Here is a 15,067-nt window from a genome sequence, read left to right on the forward strand (position 1 = left end):
AAAGTAACATCGAGCAACGAATCATCTTATTCAAATAGGCGAGTCACGCCTTGAATGCACTGGGTGTCGAGATGCAAAAATAATACGACAAAAATAATAAGAATCAGAGCTGTATGTTCGCATGTAGCGACTTTGAAATCTTAGATAAGCGGGAAATGTGTATACAGACGCGGATTATTTGTTCGTCATTCGCATATCGTGCGCAGAAACGAGTTTACATCGGCGACACACGGCGATGACGGCGGTGACGGCGGTGACGGGACGCTAGGAATCCGAAACTCGCGGAATCCTTCCGCGAGAGAATCAGAGAGTCAACGGACCGTCCCATCTCTCCTCGTCCTCGTCTCTCCTCCCGGCCGTCCTCGTCCCGTTTAGTCTCCCGCAATGAAGTGCGCGTATCGCGTCTTGTCTTGCTCCTCGGCAGCCACGCGATCGAACAGTTTTTTTCGAGCATCATGCGAAACAGGTATTCGACGTCGCTCGACTCCTCGAGACGAAGACGCGAGGGGGGAGGTAGATGGGTAGATAGGTTAGGTAAAACCCTCACTCGCGAATATCGTCATCGTGAAATTGCGACGACGCGGCGCCGCGCGCGAATAAAATATGAAAATATAGAGACTCTTCGAGAGAAATAAAAAAAGAGAGAGACAGAGAAATTAGGCGCTGCCGAATACAAGCAAGAGAAGGTCGAGCGCGAAGGACGCGACCGTTGCCGTTGCCGCAGGCAGGCAGCGAGTTTGAAACGTCGCTCGCTTTTGCGGAGCAAGCGCGACGGCGCCATCGCGAAAGACGGATAGTGGAACTTGGCGGCCGTTCGAAATGTCGTCGCTCTTCTCGTCGCTTTTTGTCGCAAGAATAGAACGTACACTCACCACTTGCAGTCGAACAAAAATCCCCCGGCGCGACGTCCCTTTCGTTGGACCGGCGATAATCCACGTGACGGATGCAACAAAGATGCGTACACCGCGATCATAATCGCGGGACACTCACGCGCGATGCAACACACGCATGATACATACGCTTGTAACGGCGCACGCGGCCGCGATTTTACGTGATGCAACGTGCGAAGGGAGACAACAAGAAAAGAGGAGAGAGAGGCACGTCGTTGATTTGACGCATAGACGAAAAGCGCGGGGAACGCGACGCGCGCGACACACGTTCACTCGCGATCGCTTTGCCTCACAGAGTCACAACTCACAGCTCGCAGTCGCGCTCGCGCGTGCCCGACTGCCCGCCCGCGGCTCCGCTCCGTCATCAACTCCGAACAATCCGAACCACGAACGTCCGAACTCGAGCCGAGCCGCCGAGCGCCGAACTCCGCTCCGAAACTTCCGACTTGCTCCGATTCCTACTTCGTGCATCTTCGTGCAACTTCGCCTTTCCCCATCCTCTCTTATTCCGTTTATACCGTCGAGCCATTCGATATTATTCGGTAGCACTCGGCTACACTCGGCGCCGCTCGCTCCAAATTCGAAACACAAACCAAACGAATGCACGTAATCCATTTGAATTTTACAATAGAAGAATGAAATCTTTCTTGTATTGTATTTAATTCCAAGAGAAAGAGAGATAATTTACAATGTATATAAAACGATATACGAATTAGTTATTATATAAAAAATTCTCGTTCTTTCGTTGCGTAATAAACTTGGTAACAAAATATTGTTAATATCAAAAAATTAAGCATATTGTAGTAATTTAATTTTTAATAAATCTAAAAATCTATTAATAATAATTCATATAAATAAGTAAAGAAACTCGTCAAAAATAATTTCTATTTGTAATTGGAAACGAAAGAAAAATAAAACTAAATAGAATGAAAAATATCATAGCTTATTATGGAAATATTAGAAAATTAGAAGACAAAGTCTGTATAGATAAAATGCAAACTTTTTTATTTTCATATTTCTGAGTTTTTATTCAAACGTATCACATAGCTTTTTTATTTTTACTGTCTCCATTTTCCATGTGCGTGTCTTTCCTTAATTCGTAGATCTATAAAAAGAAAACATAGTGATTATCTAAATATCGTAAACTGCAAAGAAACAAGTACCGTTTCTCTTTACTCACCTGTACATATGCTTCGGTAAGGGTGATCATTTGGGGTAAAATTTGTGTGACGTGCAAATCCTGCAATTCGTACCATTGGCCTGTGGCTTTATGCAAAATATGAACTCTATATGTACCTTGTCCAGGTTCACCATCGTGTACTATATTAGCTACTAAGTCATACGTTGTATATGGATGCTTGGCTTTTACTTCCGATGTTAAAATATCTCCAAAATCGACATTTCTGCCAACATAATCAAGATTTATAATTAAATATTGATAATTTAATAAATTTTTTAATACACAGTAGTATACGAAACGAGAAAATATTATATACTCACTTAACAGGAAAATTCACAATTGTTGGATTTTTTTCAACAAAGAATGTATTTTTTGTAAATCTCTAAAATCAATAAAAAATTATCAAATAATACAAAATAATATATCGACACTAATAGTAGATATAAGACTTACTTTTATGTAAAGTATGAGATATGGTGGTAGTTCGGTAATCTCAAATCTTTTCATGAAATTTTCCTTGTAAGTTTTATATTCTTTCTCAGTGACGGCGTTAAATTTATTCAGGAGCGTATACAGATTTACCTGGATGAATAATAATAAGAGGCGATTTTTTATTTCTCTGCTATATTTCATTTATGTGATCAATATTATATGCGTGTAACAAAATACCTGTGGAATAATATTTTCTGTAAATTGATCTTTAAATAGTGGAGGTGGCGGAAGATCGCAAGTGAGATATAAAAATGGACTTTCCGTCACAGTTTCACCATACTCCACCGTGTGTAACAATTCACTTCTTTGACTCTCCTCTAATTCCAATGGTGGTATTTTTCGCGTATATATTCGCATATGACCCAAAAATGTTTTATAAATGATGCTAGAATCACGCTTTTTTGTACCATTTAATGCCAGATGAAGAGCATTTAAGAACCATGATAAAAAATCCACGGGATCGCCTAAACATAATTACTTATTGGTAAAAACACTATTTTAATTATGTAAAAAAAAATACAAGTTGATGAAATCTGTTACACACCTTGCTCTGTGAACTGAAATCTTTTCTTGCTCCATAAGACTACCGCTTGTAGCATTTCGTGTGGGCTTACATGCGCTTTAAAATTACGTGGATTCCATAATTTGCGCATAAGTTCTCCAAACCTTTGTACCAAAAGATACGATGAATCACCAGGTGGTCTCCTTACATGAGCATAGTTAGATTCTCTTAAAAAGAAATCTCTCAAAGGTGTAACATGCGAGAGCGCCTATAAAAAAAATATTAAGATGACAAAATGCATAGAATGTCAATAGTTATTTATTTAAAATTATAAACTACATTACTTGTAAAATGACATTGCAATAATCATTTGCTTTTATGTTATTCATTCCTACTATTCCTGGTGAATACATAGAGCCATCGATTGCTCTAGACTGTTTATCACTCTTGTCTAGCTGAGCTATTTGCATTTTATCGAAAGTTGGATTTAACACATATTTAATATCATCCAGAGACGAATCTAATAAACATATAAAATGTTACTTGCTAAAGAAGACATAGACATAAAGAATGAATTTACCTACCTACTATCTCGTAATTATCTGGTAAACAATAAAATTTGAGCGTGTGCAAATTAAGAAAAACATGATGACTCTCTGCCACGCTATGTGTGTAAGCATGAGTATTAGTGCCTCTGCCTTGGAAATATTTACCGCAAACCAGACAAGCATACACATTAATCCTAGATAGTGATACAGAACACAATTTTTCAAAGTCAAAATCCAGAAATTGTCGATTAATCGTGTCCAAATACGGACACAATCGCGGCGCTTCTGATTTCATTTTTATATACTTTGCAGTCTCTGTAAGAAAAAAATACGCCTATGAGATAATAATATTATAGGTTATGTTTTAAGTAATAAGTAAAAAGAGTGAACATGAGATTATTTCACTTTCTCTATTGATTATTTTACTTTCTCGTTTTACTTTCTCAATTATATATCAATGCTCCTAAATGTATTATTGTAAAAATTCATGTAAGGATAAGAAAATATCATGGCAAACATTTAACCTCATTTAACCTCAAACTGCACTTATTTCATTAAAGTTGTTATGTATCTAGAATGTATTGATTTAAATCAACAATATAATACATCATACAAAATTGCTCACTTTCTGTTTCATTGTCCGAGTCGCTTCCTGTATCGACCAATTTTCGTTTCAGAGTACTTCGTCTATCGGACGCCATTTCCGACGATTTCTGTTATACATCATACATATACAGACTACGGCACGCAAAAATTCACTTATGTATGTGAATGTAATCTTTAAACCTACTCAAACAAATTCGCACGATATATATTAACGACATCTCTTATTCACAAAAAGTTGATCAATTCAACATTTTAGAGTTTAAAAAACATTGCGATATAAGGATCTCTCATCAGATATCGATTTTATTTTTCGGATCGGTCGATAAAATAATCATATAACTTAATGATATAATCATATTATGTAATAATCGAGCATATAGTGCATCCGATACGTGGGAATTCCACAATTTCCGAACTCTAATTGCTCGAATTGCTCCGATCGTGTATTGTGCGTGTAAGTTATGTTAGGTTATGTTAGCTAAACGCACGTGGTGTGTCCCGTTTCACTTTTTAATTGCATCTTTATACACTTTCTACACTCAAAACTGAGACGAATGTATGTAATTCAGGTAATTCTGCTCAATTTTGCAAAGGAGTGGGAAAAAAACGAGATCTCAAAAGTGCAAATGCAACGTGTATATTCCATGTGTGCGTACAATCGACGGCATAAATAGGATAACAGTGGTGAGTAGACAGAATAGACTGTAGAGAATTCCTTTTTATACCTATATGTAACGGAATATTCTCGGGAACGTTCGGAAGCGTTTCGTAGAGTTTGAACGAAACAACGAAAGAGAAAGAGATAGATCTATTAAAACTACATTATTCCACAAGTATGGTTCCTGGATTTTAGCTGACTCTGCACTTGCAGTAATTGATGATATTTATCAGTTCATTCGATCAGAGGAATCAGAGGAATTACAAAAAGTATTGTGTAGTTACTGTTATCTCGAAGGTTGAACACATAGTTTTTTATTGACATAATATCTGCATCTTGAAACATTATGTGGAATTGTATTTTATATATCTTTAAATTACTGACACATTAATTAATACAGCCATTTATCGTACACATAACTTAAACATAATTATTTCAATATAATATTTAAGTAATTCTTTCTTGAGTTTCTACATATATCCGACCTTCGAAAAATAATTATGTCTCATGCAAAGAGAACTAGAGCAAAAAGTGATGATTTGTCAAGTGAAAAAAAACTCAAACGATCGAATTCAAACGTCGTAGATTATATGACACAAATACAAACGAATTTAAGAATTAAAAATGTAGATATAAAGGAACATACATCTACCATATCTGAACCTGTTCCTAATAAGAAAGCAAAAGAAGATACCTCTGAGCATGCAATATCTACAATATCTGCATTTATCTCTGATAGATTGTTATCAATTGAACAAGAGCTTTGTAGCAAATTGCAAGATATTACTTTTCCACCATCCATACAATATATTTACAATCCACTCGAATATGCATCTGAAACACATGCCATGTATGTACACAAGTATTGTACTGGCATAAAAAAGATCTTGTTTGTTGGTATGAATCCTGGACCATGGGGCATGTCACAAACTGGTGTGCCATTTGGAGAAATAAATATGGTGCGAGATTGGCTCAAAATCTCTGGTCCTGTTGGCAAACCCTCAAAAGAACATCCTGATCGAAAGGTGATAGGATTCCAATGTACACGCAGTGAAGTTAGCGGATTAAGATTGTGGAGCCTCTTTCGAGAATTATGTGGAAATCCCGAGAACTTTTTCCAAAATGCATACATGCACAATTATTGCCCACTGGCATTTATGGATGGGAAAGCTCGAAACATCACACCGGCAGAAATAAAGGCAATATTATCCTGTTACATTCCTTTCTTCTTATGCTGAATTATTCTATATTTTTCAGGGTGATGGACAAAAGATTTTACATGAGGCTTGCGACAAATCCCTGATAGATATAATACAACTTCTGAAAGTAGAAATCGTCATTGGCATTGGCAACTATGCCGAAAAAAGAGCACAGATTGCAGTCCAAACAGGAGGTCTTCCAGTACAGGTAACATACTGCATTTTAATAGTAATAACATATATAATACAAAATTTATATTAACTCGTACAATGGCTTTTTCAGGTGATGGTTCTGCGACATCCCAGTCCAAGAGCAGTAGGTAATCAAAATTGGAATGAAATAGCTAAGCAGCGGCTAAATGAGTTGGAATTACTTAAATATTTTGACAATGCAAGTATTACTGCTGTCTAATTTTTCTTTTGTGTAAGATACTATTATTTTTAAAGGTATAATCAGATAGCATTTTTTTTTATTTTAAAATAACATTTTTTTATAAAGAATAAATTATGAAAGAATTAATAATTTTATAGAAAATTATCTTTAATATTGATTTTAAAAATATCTCGCCAGCATATAATACAATAATTAATAGTATTTATTATGGATACTTCGGCATGGATGGATGTTGCATTACAAAAAGCTGAGGAATCTTTAAAAGCCGGTGAAGTCCCTGTCGGTTGTTTATTTATATATAACAACCAAATAATTGCGACAGGCAATAATACAGTAAATGAAACTTGTAATGCAACACGTCATGCCGAAATAAATTGCATCGACCAAGTCTTAAAGTTCTGTAAGGAGAAATCCATGGACTACGAAATGGTGTTTCGTAATCTAGATGTAATTGTCACGGTAGAGCCGTGCATAATGTGTATGTCGGCATTACTTCAATTACAAATACACAGTATTGTATATGGCTGTGCGAACGATCGATTTGGTGGTTGTATCAGTGTTCTCGAAGTACCAAAGTTTTACGATTCAAAAATAATTATACAAGGAAATGTAAAAGGAGAGGAAGCCATGAGGTTACTCCAAGATTTTTATAAAGGTGTCAATCCAAATGCGCCTGAATCAAAAGTCAAAAAAGGTCGTAACACTAAAGGAACTTCGTCGACCGAGAACAAATAATTTTACAATTTTTTGTAATCCTACATTTATATGTGAAACTTTTTATTTGATATATTACGCGAATATAAAATATATTCTCCGTAATTAAGTATATCATACGCTGCTCCGACATATAATTTTATTGCACTAAGTTTTTATAATTTTTTACATTTCAAATGTACAATGTACAAATAGAATAATATTATTATTATTAAATTAACATTCGCACATTTTCATTTTAAGGTGTATCTGCACACACCCTTACATCTACGTGTTAGTTAATTTTCGTATTATAGGGATACTCTTACTCATTTATACATTATATACATATACAGTTTCATATATCCAAAATAAATATTACATAGGACTTACGCAATATACTTTTGATTTGATCATATGATCAACTGCACCATGTCTTGTCTAATTCGCATTTTCCTTGGTACCATCTAATAAGTAATTGATTTCTTAATGTGTAGTTGTTCAGCATCATGTCCTTTGTCTGTGAAAAATTTATTCAATTACAATCCAGCCGATTAGTAAACAAAAAAGTACGACTTACTATAGATGGTGGGAAAATTCTTTGAAAATCCATTCGATTTTGATGCTCGAGATAACTCTGCGATAAAATGAGTTTTATTTCTGATGTGAAACACGGTCGGCACAATTGACACTCTATGCGAAAGCAGTCATTATCACATTTTTTACAAAGTTCCGGTAGCACTACGATATTTTTATTCGCTATTTCCATCTCTTCCTCCTTTTTATTTCTATAATAATAATATTAATTTACTAATAAATCAAATATTTTTTATGTAAATAATTCTATTTATATATTTTTTTAGATGAATAGAGATACATTTCTAGAAATAGCTATATATTTCTAAGAGTCTTTTTGATATATTTACCTTATCCTCAAGGATTCTTTTCTAATTCTTTTGGCGATACCAACCAACGCAAATGTATTAAATATGACTTGCTCATATAATAATTGATTCGGAGGATAATGCGCGGAAGACAGGTTCGGCGACATGTTTGCTTCCATCATGTAGACATTCAGATCCTCGTCAAGGGCCAAGTCGAATCTTACAAGCTCGAAGAAATTTCTGCCATTGCCGAAGCGCTTGGAGACTTCTCTAATTTGCGCCTCCTTCATCAGAGCGACCTCCCGAATAGCGTCATACGCTCGATTCCACATTTCTGCCGGATTTTTTCCTTGCTCCCTGACGTATGCATCGAATGAGTCCTTCATCGAGTACCCGAGTTCAACATAGTATCTCTTCAAGGATGGCACGTTCCAAATCGGCAGATAATCATCGCCAACCACATATTTATCCAGAATCTCCGGATCAAACGGATAGTACACGATTGGACAGAAGCGGAATAGCACATCGCCCTTGTAAACATACACCCGCAACGGATCCACAGAAGTGATGACGGTGTACACGCCAATATCGAACTTGTAGCCATCCACGAGGAACGGTCGCTCGATAAACTCCTGAACGAATGTGCCGGCAGTGAAATTTGTATCGCTGCTGTCGCGAATGCGGATGCCACGATGATCGTTCGATTTCTGTACGAATAGTTTTGTGGGATTCAATTTAGCATAATCGATGAAAGCTTGCTGATCATCAGGCATCTTGAACGCTGCTGGGATATACCGACCGCCATGCGACGTCGACAAGTCCACTTTATTCGTGATGTAGCCGCAACCAGGAAAGTGATTGACTCGCTGATGTTGTTGCAATTTATTTAAGCTTGCGGACAACACACGAAAAGGATAATCGTGAGCCCACAACAAATCCCAATCGGATTTATTATTACCTTCCTGAAAACCGAGTCGTTGGAGTACTGAATACACATGCTTCAGGTAGCCGGTGTCATTGTTCTTGGCGTAGATCCAAAACTTTGGTCTAGCTTCATTTATTATCATCGGTCTCTCGAACAGATACCTCAAATGCGTTTGATAATGTAGATATATGAAAAATACGCCATACAGAATCAGAGGACCTACTACAGAATATAAAATAATCTTCAGCACTATCTTCATCTTCAAATTCATAATTTGTTTCTTCATTAAATATGGTGCTTCCTGTAACACAACATGTCTCGAAACATCGTCTAGTTAGAACTTTTTTAAATCTAATTAAAGATAAAGTGTGAGAGAAATTAAATTTTTAGTATTAGGTGTTGGAATTAATTCGTAGCGTTTTTTAATGAAAGAATGTTATTTATTTCACATGAGCATTAAAAAATACATTAATGAAAGTACTTCCCATCACTTGTAAAACGCTACGAATTAATTCCAACACCTAATACTTTATTCTATTAATGATTTGAGTAAACTTTTAACTAAAAATATCTTTAAATAAAAAGGAATTGATTTATACTTTTAATTACTGTTCTCTCTTCTGTTTACAATATTGACTTATATATCAATTTGTTACTAATAAAAATAAATCTAAACAGTTTTTGCATATCGTACCTTTTTATCTTGCTTTTTTCCAAGTTTCTTTTCACTTGACATAATATAATATTATTTTGATTTAAGTAGAAACTAAAATTAATCTATCTGTCTAGTCCACAAGAAATTTACTTGTGAACAATGAAATGCACATCATTCACATGTGAAAGTATGTACCGTTGTAACTCATCCCCGCTTCTCTAACCGCCTTCCACGTGGGAGAATCATTGAAAAACCAGTTTCTCTTCACGTGACTACAATTTGTGACACGAATTGCAACGTTCATCGTAAAAATTATTAGAAATAAACATTTTCAAATTAATAATATTGAAGTATAATTGATTTTTACATTGATTTTATAAACTTTGATTTATTACTAATCTATAGATATAATTGGTAATTATTTTTTATATCTTATTTAAATGCAGTAAAACGCTTAAAATCATAGTTGTATCTTACTTAAATATTTTTTAATATTTATATCCACATAATTCTCTGAGGGATATTACAAGAACGTCTAAGAGAATATTCTTCCTAAGAATGTCGCCAGCATGTCCCTCGGAGAACTGTGTTGTATAAATGTCAATTCGTATTTTTTATAGTCTTCTAATTATTTTATTTAAGATTTTGGTAAGTTTGTATAAAATAGTCATCAATCTTATATACAAAATGTTTATAGTCATTGAATATTTTAGCGATGATTTAAAAAAAAAAGGAAATATGTTGTCTAATAAAATGTATAAATACGCAATTTTATATAAGATTTACAAATCTAAAAAAAAATGAAAAAAAATTTAATGACTATTTTTTTACAATATTTAATGATTACTTCTGTTGACGAAGTTTTCTAGCGACAGAATTTCTCTCCAATAATATGTATAATAAAATTTCTGTTTAATAATAATAATTTTTTGTTTTTTTATGAAAAATTGCAATAAATACTTGTTCTTTTTGAAATAAAATTCCATAATATTTGTGAATTTAAAAAATTGACATAATAAATATTAAGTTACATATATACAATATATATATATATATATATATATATATATATATATATATATAAATGTAAATAAATACAAAAATAATTTATGTATTTTGAATATATAAATTTATGTAAATATTATGTTACTGATATTAACATTTCTAAATATTATTGTAATTAGTGTTAATATTTGTTTTCGATCTGTTTAAAAACATAAACTTTTATAAACTTTCCACATTATTGATATATTCGCTCGATTTATAATAAAACTTTAATAAATTTTTTATAGAGCAAAATATATAAAAATTTTCAATACTTTTTATTATAATAATAAATAATTATTTGGTCTAAGTAGAAGAAAACATAGAAAATTTATATGCATTCCAAATATAAGCGCCTTCATTTCATTGATGATCACGTGATTGAACGCGCCGGCGCCGATAGCCGCGTAGATAAGCGATCTACAATTGCGTTGCTTACACTTTTTGCACTCAGGATCGTTGCTTTTTTTCTCTTCAATGCTCGAATATACAATATATTTATCTCATTTTAAGTGCAAAAATTTTGGCGACTTGAAGCGACGCAAACAATTCTTAAGGTGCAGTCACATGCAAGCGTTAAGCATCGAAAGCAGCAACCAATCAGCTGTGCGATACGGGCAGTAGTGTATTGTATAACAAATATTTTTTACGTCATTGTAAAATTCGCCTCGTTGATTGGTTGCTGCTTTCGCTGCTTGACGCTTGCATGTGAATGCATCTTTAGATTAGATTAGATTTCTGGAGCATTCTGAAGTCAACAGCAAGCTTCTATCTTCTAGTATCTTTTACCCCTGGCTCATTTCCTTTTCCTGTCTTTTACGTTTGTGAACTCGTTGGGTCTGATCGGTTCATTGCAGTGCGTTGTAAAAAAGACGTAACACGAGCAAGTATGGGTTTCCAGAATATTTGGTATTCACATCCACGAAAATACGGTCAAGGATCTAGATCCTGGTTAGTATAATGCTCCTCTTGTTCTCGCTAATTTTCATTAGCGATTATTTATACTTGATGCATGAAGAACAGCGATCGCATGACGTCATCATGAATGTCGCTACAGTATTTTTTCTCACAAAAATTTGACTTAAAACAAAAGCTTTGATGAGAACATTAAAATTTAAAGTAATTGTACTATGTATATATTATTGTTAATTATTAACTATCTACTATTAACTCCTGTACAAACACATCTAAATATCTTTACTCTAATCTTAAAGCATTCTAACCTTAAAAAATCACGTAGAGATAAATTTAATTGCAATTTATTAAACTAAACTTGTATCCTTCTCTCCTCTTTTCTCCTAAATGTTTCAAATGTAGGAAATGAAATAATCACAGATAAAACGAATAGATATATTAATTTTGAATTAAGTTAATATTTATTATGTATGTTCATTTGTATATGTTAGATTCAAATGTATTTATTGTGTAATTTGAATGAAATTGATTTTGTTGCAGCCGCGCCTGTGCAAATAGGCATGGACTTATTCGCAAATACGGTCTGAACATCTGTCGACAATGCTTCAGAGAATATGCAGCTGATATTGGTTTCAAGAAGGTAAAAAATATTGATCTATTTCTTTGCCACTTTACAAAAGCTACGTTTGGTTTCAAAACTGCGCTATAACTTTCTATTATGGTCACTCATTATTTGAGAAAGGAAAATAGAATAAAGCTCATAACATATGAGCGAAGAAATTGAACGCAGTTAAAATAAAACGAAATATCTTGGCTAAATATATCTTGTTTGTTCTCTTTACAGCTGGATTAAATATAACCTAGGAATAGTTGGAATGATTCTATAACAAATGATGATGATTTTCACACCAGCATCTTTAAAAGTTAACAGCTGAAAAATAGAAATTGTAACATCTGACATTTTATGTTCTTGAAATGAATATATTTATATAATCCAACATTCATTTTGTATATTTATTCTGTTTACATTCTCCAATACATATATAAATAGTTTTTTTTAATTTTTCTGAAAATATGAAAATATGATCAAAATAATTTATTAATTTAACAATTTCATTGATTTATTTTCTATTGATATATTTTCAAACAGTAAAACACTGTTAAGGCATAAATAAGATCCGTTTAAGAATTTATTACATTGCATAAAATATGATTTATTAAAAATCTTTTATTAAAAATTTTTTATAGAATTACGTTTTTATTGAAAATTTCTGACATTTTAGATTTTGATATCAAAATTTGGATATTCTATGTAAAATTCATTTTTAAGACATCTATAATTTAAATTCAGAATAGAAATTGTTTACTTTGTTTACTTTGTATGTCCCATGATACATAGTAAATTTACGAATTTAAGTAATCAAATGTATATGAAAATACAGCAGTTTTTAAAATTTAAAATTGTAAATGAAACTTTAAATTCAAATTATAAATATTTCTTCGGTTCTTTGGAGCTGCATTATTATATTTTCTGCACTTAAATAAATTAAATATACACAAATATTAGAATTGAAGAGAAAATATCAGATGTATGCATAAAAACATTAATAATATATCATAAAATTGTTATATATTAGAATTTACACATGAAGGCATATACTCGTGTTTTCCATAAATACCTCGAAGAAATACCCAGCAAACGAGAATGGATTGAAATGGATTAAAATTCAGATTTTCAGAAATACGGATTCATGAATATTAAAATAAATCCTTTTCAATTCTAAATACATTTTTATTCATTTATAGGAATTACATGGAGTATATCTCTATGCTTTTTAATTTAAAAATAATATTAGCTTTTTCTGTGCACAACACACACATTGTGAATACTGTTCAATTCAAAATTTTGAATAGGAAATGCAATTTTTCAATCCAATTAAATCTAATTGAATCCAATTAAATCCAAGTAAATCCAAAAAAAAGTATTCGCTATTTAAAATACGCATTCGGAGAAAAAAATTTCAATCCATTTTAATCCATTCTCGTTTGCTGAGATAGTAATGTAAATTATATATTTTATTATATCTGTTAAATTATGATATTTTTATTATATCTATATATCTATATATTATAATTTGGTGCACTGGTTATAATTGAACTAAAGAATGAATAATACATTTACCAATTGAAGAAGTGGTAACGTAGAAGACTCATAATCTAAAGGTTCAAATCTCACTAAGGTGCGTTTTTTAATATCAACTTGAAGTAGTTAATTTCAGGTATAATTATTATAAATGTCTTAGGAATAAAATTTGTAACCTTTAAATATGAATGTTCTTTTTTTTTTTCGAATATTAAACTAGTGTCAGCTCCAATCCATTTCAACCCATTCAATCCATTTTCATAGATTTAAAGTACGCATTAAAAAAATTTTAATCCATTTTAATTCATTCTCGTTTTCTGGATTTCTTAACCCTTTGCGGCACAGTTCCATATATGTGACACCTTTTTAACCTTAGTTTTTTATGTTTTTCATACAGTTTCTAACATATTACTACAATGAAAAGAACATTATCAGTGTTTAGAATATCAATTGTTATAAAAAAACCGTGTTAACATTCCTATTGTTAACGAAATGTATTTTATAAATAAACAAACTGGAAAAATTCATCTTTTCTTAACAATAAATGTGGTATGATAACTAATCAACAATAGCTAATTAGCCGAAAATGAAGTCTGAGAGTCTTATGAGTCGCTGATTACGAATCTGAAGTCAAAATTAAAAAATTAGTTCTGGAGCTGTAAAATGGGGTCAAGTAAGTTTTTTGGGTCGTTTATTGCGAATTTGAAATCAAAATTAAAAAATTAAAATTACTTGACTCCATTTTATACTCCAAAACTAATTTTTTAATTTTCTGTTCGCCATCTTGGATCCACCATTTCGAATTTTGAAACTCTAATATCAGATTCGTAATCAGCGACTCCGAAAACCCTCGAGTAACAAGTTTCATTAAAATCAAGAAATTTTTCACTTTTTTGTCCGCCATATTGGATCCATCCGTTGGTGAAAAATGAGTAATGGAGGTAAATTTTACCCCCACAACAGACTTTTCACCAATCAGCGCTCAGCGTCAAAGCATTGTTGTCTGTATGAGGATCCAGGCTGTCTAGAAAACATTAGAAAACACAAGTTTACACAGCCCTCGACTGAGTACAGGGGATCGATTCTGTATCTTCAAACAAGATGAAAATGACAAAAGCGAGCAAATTTACTAGGTGTTGATGAAATCAATCAGTACTCCAACCAATGAAATAATCAGTATTCTAGTAAATTCGCTCACTTTTATAATTTTCACCTCATTTCAAGATACAGAATCGATTCCCTGATGTGTAGCGTTGTGTAGACGATAACGGACAATTGAAACGCAATTTGTGTCGCCGTGTGCACGAAAGTGTCTAGGAATATTGCAATTGGAAATCAC

At 32.8% G+C, this 15,067-nt stretch overlaps 6 protein-coding genes and 1 long non-coding RNA gene across 8 annotated transcripts in view; 3 read left to right on the forward strand and 4 right to left on the reverse strand.

Moving 5' to 3' along the window:
• The window catches only part of LOC105143272 (rap guanine nucleotide exchange factor 2), a 136,519-nt gene extending 135,168 nt beyond the window's left edge, over nucleotides 1-1,351 (reverse strand). Inside the window, exon 1 of the mRNA XM_011051482.2 lies at nucleotides 873-1,351. The gene's annotated coding sequence lies outside the window, so the exon portion shown is untranslated. The remainder of the gene's footprint in view (nucleotides 1-872) is intronic.
• Nucleotides 1,352-1,870: 519 nt separating this feature from the next.
• Nucleotides 1,871-4,452, reverse strand: Usp39 (ubiquitin specific protease 39). The gene is made up of 9 exons (XM_011051483.2): nucleotides 4,238-4,452; nucleotides 3,649-3,927; nucleotides 3,409-3,584; nucleotides 3,107-3,332; nucleotides 2,740-3,026; nucleotides 2,524-2,652; nucleotides 2,391-2,452; nucleotides 2,071-2,293; nucleotides 1,871-1,995 (listed from the first exon to the last, which is right to left on the reverse strand). The coding sequence occupies exons 1-9, from the start codon at nucleotides 4,311-4,313 to the stop codon at nucleotides 1,930-1,932; spliced, it is 1,524 nt and encodes a 507-aa protein (XP_011049785.1). The 5' UTR covers nucleotides 4,314-4,452; the 3' UTR covers nucleotides 1,871-1,929.
• Nucleotides 4,453-4,466: 14 nt separating this feature from the next.
• Smug (Single-strand-selective monofunctional uracil-DNA glycosylase) lies at nucleotides 4,467-6,613 on the forward strand. 2 transcript variants are annotated; one of them, XM_087404831.1, is made up of 4 exons: nucleotides 4,467-4,709; nucleotides 4,788-6,075; nucleotides 6,134-6,283; nucleotides 6,359-6,613. In XM_087404831.1, exons 2-4 carry the CDS (start codon nucleotides 5,377-5,379, stop codon nucleotides 6,485-6,487), a joined length of 978 nt encoding a protein of 325 aa, XP_087260957.1. In that variant the 5' UTR covers nucleotides 4,467-4,709; nucleotides 4,788-5,376; the 3' UTR covers nucleotides 6,488-6,613. The 2 variants fall into 2 exon arrangements, with proteins under 2 accessions (XP_087260957.1, XP_011049788.1); XM_011051486.2 differs by having other exon boundaries at nucleotides 4,467-4,672.
• A 63-nt stretch (nucleotides 6,614-6,676) lies between these two features.
• On the forward strand, nucleotides 6,677-7,403 carry LOC105143277 (tRNA-specific adenosine-34 deaminase catalytic subunit ADAT2). Its single transcript, XM_011051488.2, has one exon. It carries the CDS (start codon nucleotides 6,677-6,679, stop codon nucleotides 7,202-7,204), a length of 528 nt encoding a protein of 175 aa, XP_011049790.1. The 3' UTR covers nucleotides 7,205-7,403.
• On the reverse strand, nucleotides 7,306-10,409 carry TTLL15 (tubulin tyrosine ligase-like 15). The gene is made up of 4 exons (XM_011051487.2): nucleotides 9,666-10,409; nucleotides 8,089-9,272; nucleotides 7,743-7,950; nucleotides 7,306-7,682 (listed from the first exon to the last, which is right to left on the reverse strand). Exons 1-4 carry the CDS (start codon nucleotides 9,705-9,707, stop codon nucleotides 7,584-7,586), a joined length of 1,533 nt encoding a protein of 510 aa, XP_011049789.1. The 5' UTR covers nucleotides 9,708-10,409; the 3' UTR covers nucleotides 7,306-7,583.
• A 1,041-nt stretch (nucleotides 10,410-11,450) lies between these two features.
• Nucleotides 11,451-12,583, forward strand: RpS29 (ribosomal protein S29). Its single transcript, XM_011051489.2, has 3 exons — nucleotides 11,451-11,621; nucleotides 12,126-12,225; nucleotides 12,430-12,583. Exons 1-3 carry the CDS (start codon nucleotides 11,560-11,562, stop codon nucleotides 12,436-12,438), a joined length of 171 nt encoding a protein of 56 aa, XP_011049791.1. The 5' UTR covers nucleotides 11,451-11,559; the 3' UTR covers nucleotides 12,439-12,583.
• Nucleotides 12,584-13,919: 1,336 nt separating this feature from the next.
• Nucleotides 13,920-15,052, reverse strand: LOC147910355 (uncharacterized). Its single transcript, XR_015544637.1, has 2 exons — nucleotides 14,927-15,052; nucleotides 13,920-14,752 (listed from the first exon to the last, which is right to left on the reverse strand). It is a non-coding gene; the product is annotated as an uncharacterized LOC147910355 (long non-coding RNA).
• Between the last annotated feature and the right edge of the window lie 15 nt (nucleotides 15,053-15,067).

Source organism: Acromyrmex echinatior, chromosome 3 (genome assembly GCF_024713525.1).
Source record: "Acromyrmex echinatior isolate Ae372 chromosome 3, ASM2471352v2, whole genome shotgun sequence".
Lineage (NCBI taxonomy): Eukaryota > Metazoa > Arthropoda > Insecta > Hymenoptera > Formicidae > Acromyrmex > Acromyrmex echinatior.

Excerpts from the sequence above, each read along its gene's own strand:
- Usp39 (XM_011051483.2), bottom strand. The coding sequence starts at position 4,313 with ATGGCGTCCGATAGACGAAGTACTCTGAAACGAAAATTGGTCGATACA. Across the intron at positions 3,333-3,408 it reads ATTGCAATGTCATTTTACAA|GCGCTCTCGCATGTTACACC; the intron begins GTAATGTAGTTT and ends TTTTTTTTATAG. Across the intron at positions 3,027-3,106 it reads ATTTCAGTTCACAGAGCAAG|GCGATCCCGTGGATTTTTTA; the intron begins GTGTGTAACAGA and ends AATTATGTTTAG.
- TTLL15 (XM_011051487.2), bottom strand. The coding sequence starts at position 9,707 with ATGTCAAGTGAAAAGAAACTTGGAAAAAAGCAAGATAAAAAG. Across the intron at positions 9,273-9,665 it reads GAAAAAAGCAAGATAAAAAG|GAAGCACCATATTTAATGAA; the intron begins GTACGATATGCA and ends GTTGTGTTACAG. Across the intron at positions 7,683-7,742 it reads GAATTTTCCCACCATCTATA|ACAAAGGACATGATGCTGAA; the intron begins GTAAGTCGTACT and ends AATTTTTCACAG.
- Smug (XM_087404831.1), top strand. The coding sequence starts at position 5,377 with ATGTCTCATGCAAAGAGAACTAGAGCAAAAAGTGATGATTTGTCAAGT. Across the intron at positions 6,076-6,133 it reads TCACACCGGCAGAAATAAAG|GGTGATGGACAAAAGATTTT; the intron begins GCAATATTATCC and ends TATATTTTTCAG. Across the intron at positions 6,284-6,358 it reads CAGGAGGTCTTCCAGTACAG|GTGATGGTTCTGCGACATCC; the intron begins GTAACATACTGC and ends TGGCTTTTTCAG.
- LOC105143277 (XM_011051488.2), top strand. The coding sequence starts at position 6,677 with ATGGATACTTCGGCATGGATGGATGTTGCATTACAAAAAGCTGAGGAA.
- RpS29 (XM_011051489.2), top strand. The coding sequence starts at position 11,560 with ATGGGTTTCCAGAATATTTGGTATTCACATCCACGAAAATACGGTCAA. Across the intron at positions 11,622-12,125 it reads GGTCAAGGATCTAGATCCTG|CCGCGCCTGTGCAAATAGGC; the intron begins GTTAGTATAATG and ends ATTTTGTTGCAG.